The following is a 13,180-nucleotide window of genomic DNA, read 5'->3' as shown; positions in this document are numbered from 1 at the left end:
TAGTTTTCAACAAACACATAACCAAGTCATATCACAGCTGCTGAAATGAACAGAGCATTACTATATGGCTAAAAATGATATTGTCCAAAGTTTCCAAAATTTCTTGTGATAAAACTAAAGGCAAGAAGCAATGAATAATGAATGGCTCCGAGTTCCAGTAAGTGTCAGGTTTGTTAAGATACTGATCTATAAACTGCCAGATGAAGAGTTCAAATGGTACTACTAACAGCTAGTGATTTTTATCGTTTATTTATTATCTTTTAATCAGAAAGATAAGGCAGTGCTCTTGACCATTTACAAGGCCTCCATGACTAATAGGAATGGAGAGAGGAAGGCATCTATAAACTTGAGACTTGGCTGACCTGAATGTTCGCAACAAAATAGATTCTGCTAAAGGCACCTAGGGTGCTAGCTAGAACCAGGTTTTAAACCAGGTGATAGATTAACTCAACCACCCCAAGTAGGCCATAGTAAGATTTGAACTCAGAATGCAATAAGCTAGAACCAACACTGCTGCAAGGAGCCCATCCAATGTTTTAAACAATTCACTGCCCCCAAATGGTACTTTTTATATTGACCTTCATCATCATCATTTAATGTCCATTTTCCGTGCTGGCATGGGTTGGATGGTTTGACTGAAAACTGGTAAGATGGGGGAACTATACCAGGTTGCAATCTGATTTAGCATAGCTTCTACAGCTGGATGCCCTTCTACTTCAAGAGTGTAGCAGGCACTTTTACATACCACTGGCATGCTTGCCAGTTACAAACATTGGCCATGCCTGTGATCTCACTTAACAAAGGATGAAATATAAAGATGACTTGTATCCTAATAGAAAGTACATACATAATGATTCTGAATTTTAGCACATGGCCAGTAAGCTTGGGGGAGGGTATCAGTCAACTGCATCAACCCCAGTTCTCAACTGGTACTTATTTATCAACACCAAAAGGACGAAGGGCAAAGTTGTCCTTGGTGGAATTTGAGCTCAAATCCCATCACTTAGCATTTTGCCCGACGTGCTAACTATTCTGCCAGCTTGCCACCATAGAAAGTTCATAAATGATGATCTACTATAATAATACACTAGTGTTTTTCTCTGCCACAACAAATGAATGAGAAAGAAAGGGGTGATAGAGGAATAAGGAAGGAAGGGGTAATGGCAAATTTGGTAGTGGGATGATGGAAATTCTAGAATGACAAAAAAAATCAGTGTTCCAACTCTGTGTGAGTATATGTGTGTATGTCTGCGCATGTACAAGGGAAGTGTGTGTATGTTTGTATGTGTGAACCAGTGTTTTTTCAGTAACAAATGATGATCGCTGTCACATCTCAAAAGACAACCACTAGCTAACATTGACAAGTGTATTAATTTGATTTACAATCCATATTCTATCCTGTATTTAGCCACAGCCAGCATTATGTGGCCTTAAGTCATACATGAAGGAAGGAACTTAAAAATTCTTTTGAAGGAAACAAGCAGTCAAAGGATGTTAGTTGCAGAGAGATTTTTCACAAAACATTTGGTAATAAAAGAATTATTAAACTAAAAACTTGGTTTTGTACTTTATTTATATATAAAATACTACAATTAGCCATAATTTTTTATGGCATAGGGCCAGCTAGTATGATATAATAATTAACTTATTGTATACAATGTTCAGGTACACTACAACTCATCCGAAAAGATAGCTGAAAGTGCATGGACAGTACATAGAATTATGCAAAGAAATTGAACAGTGAATAAATCACAGAAAAAGGAGGGGAGGGGCATTAGGTGAACTGTTGGCAAATTTCAGGAAGTATGGAAGTTTTGAAGGATGTCATGTCCCGACAACTAACAATTGATGCAGGGAGTTCATTCCATGCTTCAGCAATTCTGAGCATGCAAAAAAATGTTTTCAAAAGTCATGGGTGCTGTGTTTTATGATTTTGTAAGTATGTCCACAAATGTTACACATATGGAATTCAAAATTTGCTTAACCGACTGATAAACAGGTTTCGTTCATATTATCAGAAATGTGCAGCTGACACTATTAATGCATGAACACGTACAGAAATTAATGATACCTCTTTACACTTATGGAGTCTAAAAGACTCAGTCTGCTTCACTTACAACCTATTTAGTATATATGTATGAACAAGGATATAGAACATTCCATTTGTGTACGGGTCGGGATAAATTTTGTAGTAATTTATTCTGTTTTCTTGGAATGGTTCCTAAACCTCTCTTTCTCTTGATTTTCTTTTTCCATTCCACTTTACTTTTCTTCTTTATATAATTGATCTTTTTTATTTTATTTTATGCATGACTAAGTTCCTTTTCAGTCTTCCAAATTTCATAACACCATCCACTAAGTCCATTATTCGGTCTTCCTTGCATTTCTTCTTTGTTTTATGAGAGGTAATTTCTAGCTACTTATAGGACAATTTATTGCAATTCTTGCTGCAGCTCATTAGAATATCCATCAATGTTATTAATGACTGCAACTTGGGTTTTTGACTTCTTCAGTATAGCTTTCAGGTTATTCTGAAGATAGTATCCCTCAGGTCCTTTGTTTCTAGTTTCTTCAGTTTTAATTTGATCATAGAAATGAGCAGGCAATGAACACTTTTATTATCAACCTCTTAACATAGTATTGGCAGCCTGAACAGTTCTCTTTTTTTTTTCTTAGCAGAGACTACATAATTAATTTTATTACATTATTTGCCAAGTAATACCAATGTAGATCTTCTCTTCAGATACATCATGTGCTGTAAATTTAGTTCTCTCTTCATTCTTGGCTCTTAATCCTTATTTTATCTTCCCTATTTAATTCTTCATTCTCTTCAATTTTTGCACTGAAATCAAATATAATTAAGAATGCATCACCTTTTAGAATATTATTAATTGCTGGCTGAAGGGGATTCAAGAAATTGCATTGCTTTCTTCCCTTGTTTCCAAAGTCATTGAACAGAAAGTAAAATTTCTAGATCATCCCTGTGATCACACTGCTAAGATTCGACCATATTCTATGCAAAACTCTTGACATTTTTGTTAAGCATCATTGTCACTCTATTTCTTGAATGTATCTCATTTTCTGTGGAGCATATTTTGTAATTAAGCCATAGAAAAGTGTCCCACCTCCTGTCCACTTTATTTCACAAATTCCCAGAATCTCAACTTTTATTCTATCTTTATCTATCTTCACAGAGTCTAGTTTTCTTTGAGCCATTGTTTCTACAATACAAGTTCCAGCTGTATCCACACCTATAAAACACAAATCTTTCTTTTTGATGCTGGTTACATCAGTAACTTAATAATGAATAATGAAATTATTGTATATAGAGCTCAGGTGCACCACAACTTGTCAGAAAGTGCATATAAAGTACATGCAGTAATGTAAAAATGTCTGGAAAGCGAACAATATATGAGTCAGATACATGCTTAATAATGAAAGGACTTCTTGAGAATTGGTAAAAGCAGTAAAATTTCTCAAGGCTTTAAGCCACCAGCGTCACCAACTCTAGACCTACTCTGAGTGATCTGATGATGCTCTAGTCCTGTTAATGCATAGGTGACTCACAAACTAGGTAGTTCCACCTTTCAGCTTCATATTGATTATTCTTTTAATGGTGTTCTTCATGTCCATAAAATTTTGTTGGCAAAAATAAAAAAAAAAATTGTTAACCATTGCCTTCTTCTTTTCAGTCTCTGCTCACTATCAGATTGCCCAACTAATCAAAAGTTTCCCACCTTTGATCCAGCAAAAGCATTATGAATTTTCCATCGCCACTGCTGGTCTCTATTGATTAGGCTATTTGAATTAATGACAGTATGAACATATTCCATATGCTGGTGGATATTGATTTCATGCTTCAATGGGATCAATACTGCTTCCTTTAAGATTAGAAAAAAAAATTTTTTCATAACAAAGGCATCCTGTGTTCCAATAAGCTATATAATGCACACTTCAAAAGGAGATGGTATACCCTTGTTCTGTAAAACCCTGGTCAGTTGAAACTGTTCCTCACTGAGAGGAAATATCCCATTTGGGATATATACCCTTATTCAAGGTATAAGGCAAGAAATGAGAAGCAAGAAATTGGTACAGCCTGAGATTGTGTTAAAAGAACCTAGATAATTTAATGTTCTATATAAGACAAAGATAAACATCATATGGGTGAGACAGAAATCAGATTTTTGGTAACTTCACTGACAAAAGCCATGAAGACTACAAAGAGGATTTTCCATTACCTGCTTTCTATTGCCTGCCCAGTGATTCTAGTTATTCTGGGAATTTGCTACTTCCATCTTAAAAAAACCAAAACAAAAATACACATTGAATCAAAGAAAAGGATCAAAGGTTGTTCCCAAATCATAGGCTCATAAGACTGGTCTTCCAGATTTAATGATGTATATATATACTAGCAGTATCGCCCGGCGTTGCTCGGGTTTGTAAGGGAAATAACTATATAAGCATTTTTAGAGAGTTACTTCCCTTATAGATGCCAATTCGGGCTTTCTTAGCCATTTCTGTTTTGGTGTCTTCAAGCCATGAAGTCGTTGTTCTAAAAGAACGCTGGTCTCCTTGACAACGCTTTACGACGTTGATTTCCTTACACTCCCTTCCCCACAGCTTCACGAGGGAGGGAAGAAGAGGGAGAAGCAAACAGGTGCAGGTGTGACCATGGACGCCAACTCCGCCGCCATCGACACACGAAAAATTATGCATTAAAATGGAATAAAAAATGATGTTAAATTATTTTTAAAATCGTATACTCATCGTAGACGCGCGCTAATACTCAGACAGGCTCAATATGAATCACGACTATAAGATACCCGAATTTGGTTAAACTGCACCGCAAAATGTGAGAGTAGTTAGGAATCTAAATTGAAGGGGACAGACACTCACACAACTACAGTTTTAATATATATAGATATATATATATATATTTACCTTTTGGACAGGATATCGCTCCGTCAGAGGATTGCTTGTTTTTTCCAGCTGAGTGGATTAGAAACAATGTGAAATGCTCAAGGATACAATGTATTATCATCTCATTCAGGAATAGAAACTGCAATCTTAAGAATCACGAATGCAACACACTAGGCCACATGCCCCCACACACACACACACACACAGATTGGTCATAGTGTAAGGAAAGAAAGAAGAAAGAAACATGGGTAGTTAGACAAACACAAAGAAATGTATGTAGGTGTTTATAAATATATATAGAGGCAGGTATGGCTATGTGGTATGAAGCTTGCTTTCCAACCACATGGTTTCAGGTTCAGTCCCATTGTGAGGAACCTTGGGCAATGTCTTCAACTATAGCCTCACCTCAACCAAAGCCTCGTGAGTGGATTTGGTAGACAGAAACTGAAAGAAGACCGTCACATATATGTATGTTTATATACCTATGTGTAAGAGTCTTTGTGTCTGTGTTTGTCCCCCATCATCACTTGACAACCTTGTTGGTATGTTTATGCCCCTGTAAGTTAGCAGTCCTGCAAAAGAGGTTGATAGAATAAGTATCAGACATAACAAAAAATAAGGACTGGGGTTGATTTGATAGACTAAAATCTTTCAGGGCAGTGTCCCAGCATGGCCACAGTCCCATGACTGACAGGAGTGGTTGCATGGTAAGTAACTTGCTTACCAACCACATGATTCCGGGTTCAGTCCCTCTGTGTGGTACCTTGGGCAAGTGTCTTCTACTATAGCCTTGGGCTGACCAAAGCCTTGTGAGTGGATTTGGTAGACGGAAACTGAAAGAAACCCATCATATGTATGTGTGTGTGTGTGTGTGTGTGTATGTGTGTGTGTGTGGTGTGTGTGTGTGTGTGTGTGCATGTGGGCATGTGTATGTCTGTGTGTGTGCGTATGTGGGCGTGTGTATGTCTGTGTGTGTATGTGTGTTTGTGTTTGGTGTTTGTCCCCCCATCATCACTTGACAACTGGTGTCGGTGTGTTTACGTCCCCATTACTTAGCGGTTCAGCAAAAGAGACAGATAGAATAAGTACTAGGCTTACAAAGAATAAGACCTGGGGTTGATTTGTTCGACTAAAAAAGGCAGCGCTCCAGCATGGCCGCAGTCAAGATGACTGAAACAAATAAAAGAATATCTTCAAATTGTTTCAGCTTCACAGAGGAATATAAAAATCCCTTAGGTGTCTGAGCATCAAGAATCTTTAAAAAGAATAACAATGAACCAAAGTTAGCAGGAATTATTAAGATATACCACATTAGACTATTTCCCTTTGGTACCATTCACAGTATGCTATTGATCTTGTTATTTAGCCTCAGGTCATGAGGGCGCGTGGCTTAGTGGTTAGGGCATTCGGCTCATGATCGTAAGGTTGTGAGTTCGATTCCCGGCGACGCGTTGTGTCCTTGAGCAAGACACTTTATTTCACGTTGCTCCAGTCCACTCAGCTGGCAAAAATGAGTTGTACTTGTATTTCAAAGGGTCAGCCTTGTCACTCTCTGTGTCACGCTGATTATCCCCGAGAACTACGTTAAGGGTACACGTGTCTGTGGAATGCTCAGCCATTTGCACGTTAATTTCACGAGCAAGCTGTTCCGTTGATCGTATCAGCTGGGACCCTCGTCGTCGTAACCGGCGGAGTCTTTTTTTTTTAAGCCTCAGGTCAACCCCATTAGAACAGGATTATAATGAAATTCATTTCACTTAAGACTGTTTCACCCATTCCTAGAGCATTGTGGATTTAGGATTATATTAACCAGTATGTCATACACAGCTTTTGAGATGTTACAGTGTAATTTGAGGGAAATTTGGCTGCTATTTCTAACTAATCAAGCAAGTATGCAGAGACCTCCTCATTTGGCTTTTTCCTTTCAAAAGGTTTTTTTTTTTTGTTTTTCTTTGTGGAGCAGAGAGGTGGGGGTCACGGGTTGGCCATAACTATTTGATGAATTAGTTGTGTGAACTGAAATCCTGCCAAAGTTTTCCTTGGCCTTTCATCCCTTGAGAAAAAGTAAACTCAATGAAATAAACACAAATATTGACATTGTGTACAATAAACAGATATTAAAAACAGATTTCTGCTGATACTTCCCAAAGTGAATTAACCCTTCCCATCTCTAGATGGCTGCCTGACCTGCTAAAAAGAGCAGCCAAATCTCCTTTAAATCACACCTTATTCTTATGCAAAGAAATTAAAAACAGATTTCTGCTGATACTTCCAGAAGTGAACTAACCCTTCCCTACATACAGATTTTCAATGCTGAATCAAATGTAGGAGGCCTCTACATGGCTGCTTGACCTGCTAGAAAGAGCAGCTGAATCTCCTTTAAATCACAGCCTACTCTGATGTAAAATGGAAAGACACATTGGATCATGTAGTCCTGCATACCTCCATAAAGACATGACAGTCATGAGTGGAATGTTTTTGAGTATAGGTCTGCTCAACAGAGTTAACCTGGAATTAAACATTAACAATGACTATAACAACAGACTGCACTGATCCATGAATAGTTATATGTACAGTAGCACTGGTAGGATACAAAGCCTTCAAACCAATCAACCCAGCCAGGTTCAATAGTAAAAAATTGAGCGTAATCATTGTAGATACTTTTCTGAAGTCTTAATGGGCTTCGCTCTGGTTCCGTATACGTTAAGCAGATGAAAGACAATTAGGTACATAGAGAGAATGCTATTTGAACTCGGGTAACATTCTGAACTTAAAAGTTCCGATTCCATTGGTAGCTTGGTTAAACGAAGCATGGAAAATTAAGTATACATCCTAAATGCATAACAAGAAGCAAGACATGTAAGAGATTTAAACTTGAAACCTATGACACTAATAATTTAGTCACTTGTCTATTTTCAGTTTCTTTCTTTTACCCTAGCTCGGTGCTGGTATGGATTCTACATCTAAAGATTCTGAACATAAGTTCATATTCTTATCCATTGTATTTCATCTATGGTTTATACAATTTCAATTTTTCCTTTTATTCAAATATTCTGAAGCTATTTTCAATTTCCATTTTTGTTCACACTATGATCACTTCTGCTATTGATATATATATATATATATTATATATATATATATGTATGTATGTATGTATGTATGTATATGCATATATATATATATATATATATATATATATATATACATGTGTATTTGTGTGTGTGTATGTTTGTGTCTGTGTGTTTGGTTGTGTATGTGAGCATGCAGGTGTACATATGTGTTACGTGTGTGTTGTGTGTGTGTGTAAGTTTTCTCAGTCTGTCTATCTCAAACAAATATCTTTGATGCGAATTGAAGAACTTTTGTGATTTCTATATAAGTCAGTAAGTCACTTGAGATTAATTCTTACGCTAAAGAATTGAATTAATAATGAAAACCTGATCTTCGCTCCTTAGGTCAGGCATAAAGAAAATTAATGATGCTTGAAATTTTGTTATTGTGACATTTCCAATGAGATTCCTTGAAGAAACAGATAGAAATTATCTAGTGAAGATTTTAAATGAAGAGAATAAGACGTTTGGGAACATTAAGTTTTGCGATCATTTGAAGTCATAACAGTTGATGAAAGAGAATAAAGACTTTCGAATACTTGTTGTAAGATAGACACATTATTAATTATAACTATATTGATTGTTACTATAACAATCTAGTCGGAATGCCAGGAAACTTTTAAAATGTATTAAAACCAAAAAATGGAAGAAAGTGAGTATTTTGTAATATTCAGGGAAATACTATTAAGATTTGATAATTCGAAGAGACATTGATAAAACATTAAAGAATTTACCTTCACCTAACATTTCAATATGGGATATAAAGGTGTAATTTCTGGTTTCCTTCATTGCAATCTTACATATGACATTTTTTTTTTTTTGGTCAATATGCTTCTCAACAATTGGAAGGCATGGAGGTTCCATGTGTGATGCAGGAGTGGAGAGCTTTGAATCTGAATGCTGAGGACTGCATGAAGAGAGGAAGACACATCACCATCAACACCCTGCAGCTGTTGTTTGGGGTCCCTTTCAGTGCCCTCAGTGCCACAGGATCTATATATCTCATATCGGTCATGTCAGCCCTATCTACTCCCACAAGAAAAAAATGTGTTGGGGGCGGATGAGGATGAACGTCCAGTATCAACACTGTCATCCCCAATGATGGGCTGTCATAATTAAAATTATGCTCTCAACAACCTAGACATCTTCAACAGCAGACCATATCAATATTACTGTAATCAATTGTACCCTCAGTTTGTTTCATACAGTAAAGAAACGTATGAATAATACTTATTCAAAGCAAGGGTTTGACTGGGCCATCAATTGTTAGTTGTGGTTGGAATATGAAGCAGCAACTGCAGTAGAAAATTAATAGTCTCTCTTTTACTCTTTTACTTGTTTCAGTCATTTGACAGTGGCCATGCTGGGGCACCGCCTTTAGTCGACCAAATCAACCCAAGGACTTATTCTTTGTAAGCCTAGTACTTATTCTATCAGTCTCTTTTGCCAAACCGCTAGGTTACGGAGACGCAAACACACAAGCATCAGTTGTGAAGTGATGTTGGGGGACAAACATAGACATACAAACATATACACACACATACATATATATATATATATATATATATATATAATATATATACACATATATACAACGGGCTTCTTTCAGTTTCTGTCTACCAAATCCACTCACAAGGCTTTGGTCAGCCCGAGGCTATAGTAGAAGACACTTGTCCAAGGTGCCATGCAGTAGGAATGAACCCAGAACCATGTGGTTGGTAAGCAAGCTACTTACCACAGATCCACTCCATATAGTGAAATAAAAAAAATAATATGTACCTCTGTTGTGACCTTAATCATTTCTATGATTTTGCTGTTTACCTTTAAGTCATACCTGATTGAAAAGACCTATGAGCAAATTCATTTGAACCATGATGTCTTTCTTTCCTTTAGAGAAATAATATACACTGGACAACATCATATTTTCTGGCATACACGTCAAGCTTTTTCAGATTAGAATTTACAGTCATAAAAGGTAGGTTGACTTAAACACCTAGACATCCTTGGTGGACCAACAAGTTCACATGAAATTCAGCAGGATTTGGAAAAGTTGTGACAATGACTGAATATTTATATTACATGTTTACAATGTATACTACATCAACTTGTATGCCAGAAAATAAGGTATTATTCAAGCTCTAGGTTTAGAATATTAATTGGGGATTTGAAGTAGAGAGAATTTGAACTTCGAACACACAGAGATATACATAATAGCAGTCATATGTAAATTGAATTATAATAAATCATCGTTGATGATCCTTAGACTGTTGATATTCAGGCAGACATACAAAGAATAATATTCAAATTGTGACTATCACATTTTTCTTTTGCTATTTTTAGAACTAAATTATTCAGTGTGGTTTTTATTTTGTAATTTTTTTAATGACATGATGCAGTTTGAGGTAGATTTGACTGCTATTACCAGGTTAAAAAATGTTGTGGGTTCCTTCTATAGCAAATAAAAAAAACAGAAGTACATAACAAGCTAACAAAACAATTTCTCGCAGTGAATAAGCTGCCGTCTAAACTACATAAAAATGAAAAAATCACTGACATTTCATTTCAACAGATATAATTATCAAAATTACATAAAAATATCTTGAAATACTAAAGAGTAAATTTATTCAATAAAATTGCCATTGGCTTTAACCACAGCCTCCAATTGGCTTTGGAATATTCTGCAACTCTTCTGGACAGTTTCCTTGTTTAAGTTGGTGAATGCAGCCCTAATACTTGCTTCCAGTTCCTCTTTGGTGTTACAAGGAGCCCCACACATAATAATGAAGGGGGTTGCAGTCTGGGGAGGTAGATGGCCAAATGTTAGGTGTGATGTGGTCACGGAAATTGTCTGACAGACATGACAGGTTCTTCTGCTTGTGTGGTATGGTGCAAAGTCCTGTTGCCAGACATAGGGTCTTCCAGCAGTCACCTTCTTGACCAGGGCAGTACTATCTCCTCCAGGCACTTGATGTAGGCCTCGATGTTGATTCTGAGGCCATGTCAGAGATATCCCTAAACACCAAGATGTTGACTGGATGTTTGATTTTTATCACTCTCGGTACCTGTCCTCAGATTGACACTCAAACAGTCTGAAATGTTCATATTGTGGCATCCGGCTTGAATGCCAAGCACTACAGCATTTTGTTCCCAAATTTCTGGCCGAGTGAATTGCATCATGGTACAGTTTTTCTAACAGATGGTGCCCAACTGACCCTACTATACTGTCTAGTCAACAAAATCAAAAATAAACAATGTGTATGCGTGAAATCAAAAATATAAAATGGTGACAATTTATCCTTCACACCTTGTATATATATGTGTGTATGTGTGTATATATATATATATATATATATATATATAAATACACACACATACACACAAACACACAAACACACAAACACACACACACAAACACACACACATATGTATATATGTATTACAATAAACACACATTTATAACAGTTGCTCTTATGTACGTTTTCATAATTGTAGTTGTTGGAAATTCTGAAGTAGATGCTCCAAGTGTAAATTTTCTGTCTATCTATCTATCTATCTATCCATCCATCCACCCATCCATCCATCCATCCATCCACCCATCTATCCATCCATCTATCCATCCATCCCTCCATCCATCCATTCATTTGTCTACCTACCTACCTACCTACCTCTCTATCTATTTATCTATCTATTTAGCTATATCTATCTATCTACAAATAAATATATATGTCTATATATATATGTATATATATATGTATATATATAAGGTTTATTTATGAATTATTTTTTTACTTTTTTATTACTTTTATTTTTTTATTTGTATATTTCCTATTTATAAATTTTTGCATTTTTGCTTTTTATCCTTTTATTGTTGTCTCATTCAGTCTTGCCTTTCTTTCTTCAATCACAGTCTTGTCTTTCTCTCACATGCTCTCTCTCTCTCTCTCTTTCTCTCTCTATTCTTTCTCTTTCCTGTCTTCTCTACCTTTCTTTTATTTCTTTGTCTCACTTTCTCTCTCTCTCTCTCTCTCTCTCTCTCTCTGCCTTTTGTTTTCTTTCCAATTCCCTCTCATAATAACTTACAAGATGTCTAACCATCTTTCCAACTTCAGACATTAATTCTCTGTAACATAAAGCCATGAAGTGTTCCCTGAAGACAATTATAGTCAAGTATTCAAATGCACGTGCAACAACATCCAATGCACAGTTTCAAACAGCCATGATGGTGGAATGAGAGGAGGAAAAAGAAGAGAGAAACCCATATTTATCATAGCATTTCCTACATTTGTTCTGTATGTAACTAGTAATACTAGTAAAGTAACAGCCAACCCACTTGCACTAAAACAGACTTAATTATAATAATCTATGTAGGACTCTAAATTTAGTAGTAGATTTCCAAACTACACACACAAAAACACACCAGCATCAGTTGCTAAGTGATGGTGGGTGGGTGGGACAAACACAGACACACAAATATATATATATATATAAAGGGAAAGCTTATGAAAATAAACAAAAGACGAAGGCAGGTGGTGTACAAACAAACAAATGTATTAGTATAGTGCTCAGGAATAGAAAAAGTCTTTTACGTTTCGAGCCTATGCTCTTCGACAGAAAGATACACAGAAAAAAACAAGGAGAGAAAAAAATGTATGTAGTAGCTAGCGATCTATCATGGCTATATAAGTTCAGTAAAATTTAGATTCAGTTGAATATGGTACTTAAGTTAAAGGCACCAGAATTTAGTTTGGTATTATCCATATAATTCAAAATGGGGTGATTATAATCAAAATAAGCAACAAGGATATTCAGAGGTAATGCAGTACGATTGCTTCATGCGACTCCATTTAATTGAACAATGCAAATATTACATCAGTTTTAAAATGTAGAGCACACATATATATATATATATAAGATGGGTTTCTTTCAGTTTTCATGTACCAAATCCACTCACAAGGCTTTGGTTGGCCTGAGGCTATGGTAGAAGACACTTGCTGAAGGTGCCATGCAGTGGGACTGAACCTGGAACCATGTGATCGGAAAGCAAACTTCTTACCACATGGCCACTTCTACACATTTATTTATTCTAGAATCAGATAGGATAAATGACAAAATTATATAGAAGTAGAATATGAACTCAAAACAAGGAATTA

General features: G+C 36.2%; 1 protein-coding gene across 1 annotated transcript in view; it reads right to left on the bottom strand.

Annotated features, from left to right (window-relative positions):
- LOC115215434 (cilia- and flagella-associated protein 65-like) overlaps nucleotides 1-13,180 on the bottom strand; it is a 1,408,515-nt gene that overhangs the window by 637,411 nt on the left and 757,924 nt on the right. The window contains exon 22 of the mRNA XM_029784597.2: nucleotides 4,942-4,989. Coding sequence (XP_029640457.2) covers nucleotides 4,942-4,989 — 48 coding nt within the window. The remainder of the gene's footprint in view (nucleotides 1-4,941; nucleotides 4,990-13,180) is intronic.

Source organism: Octopus sinensis, linkage group LG9, assembly GCF_006345805.1.
Source record: "Octopus sinensis linkage group LG9, ASM634580v1, whole genome shotgun sequence".
In the NCBI taxonomy this organism is placed as follows: domain Eukaryota; kingdom Metazoa; phylum Mollusca; class Cephalopoda; order Octopoda; family Octopodidae; genus Octopus; species Octopus sinensis.
Note: the sequence above shows the minus strand (reverse complement) of the source record. Positions and strands in the feature narration are given on the sequence as shown.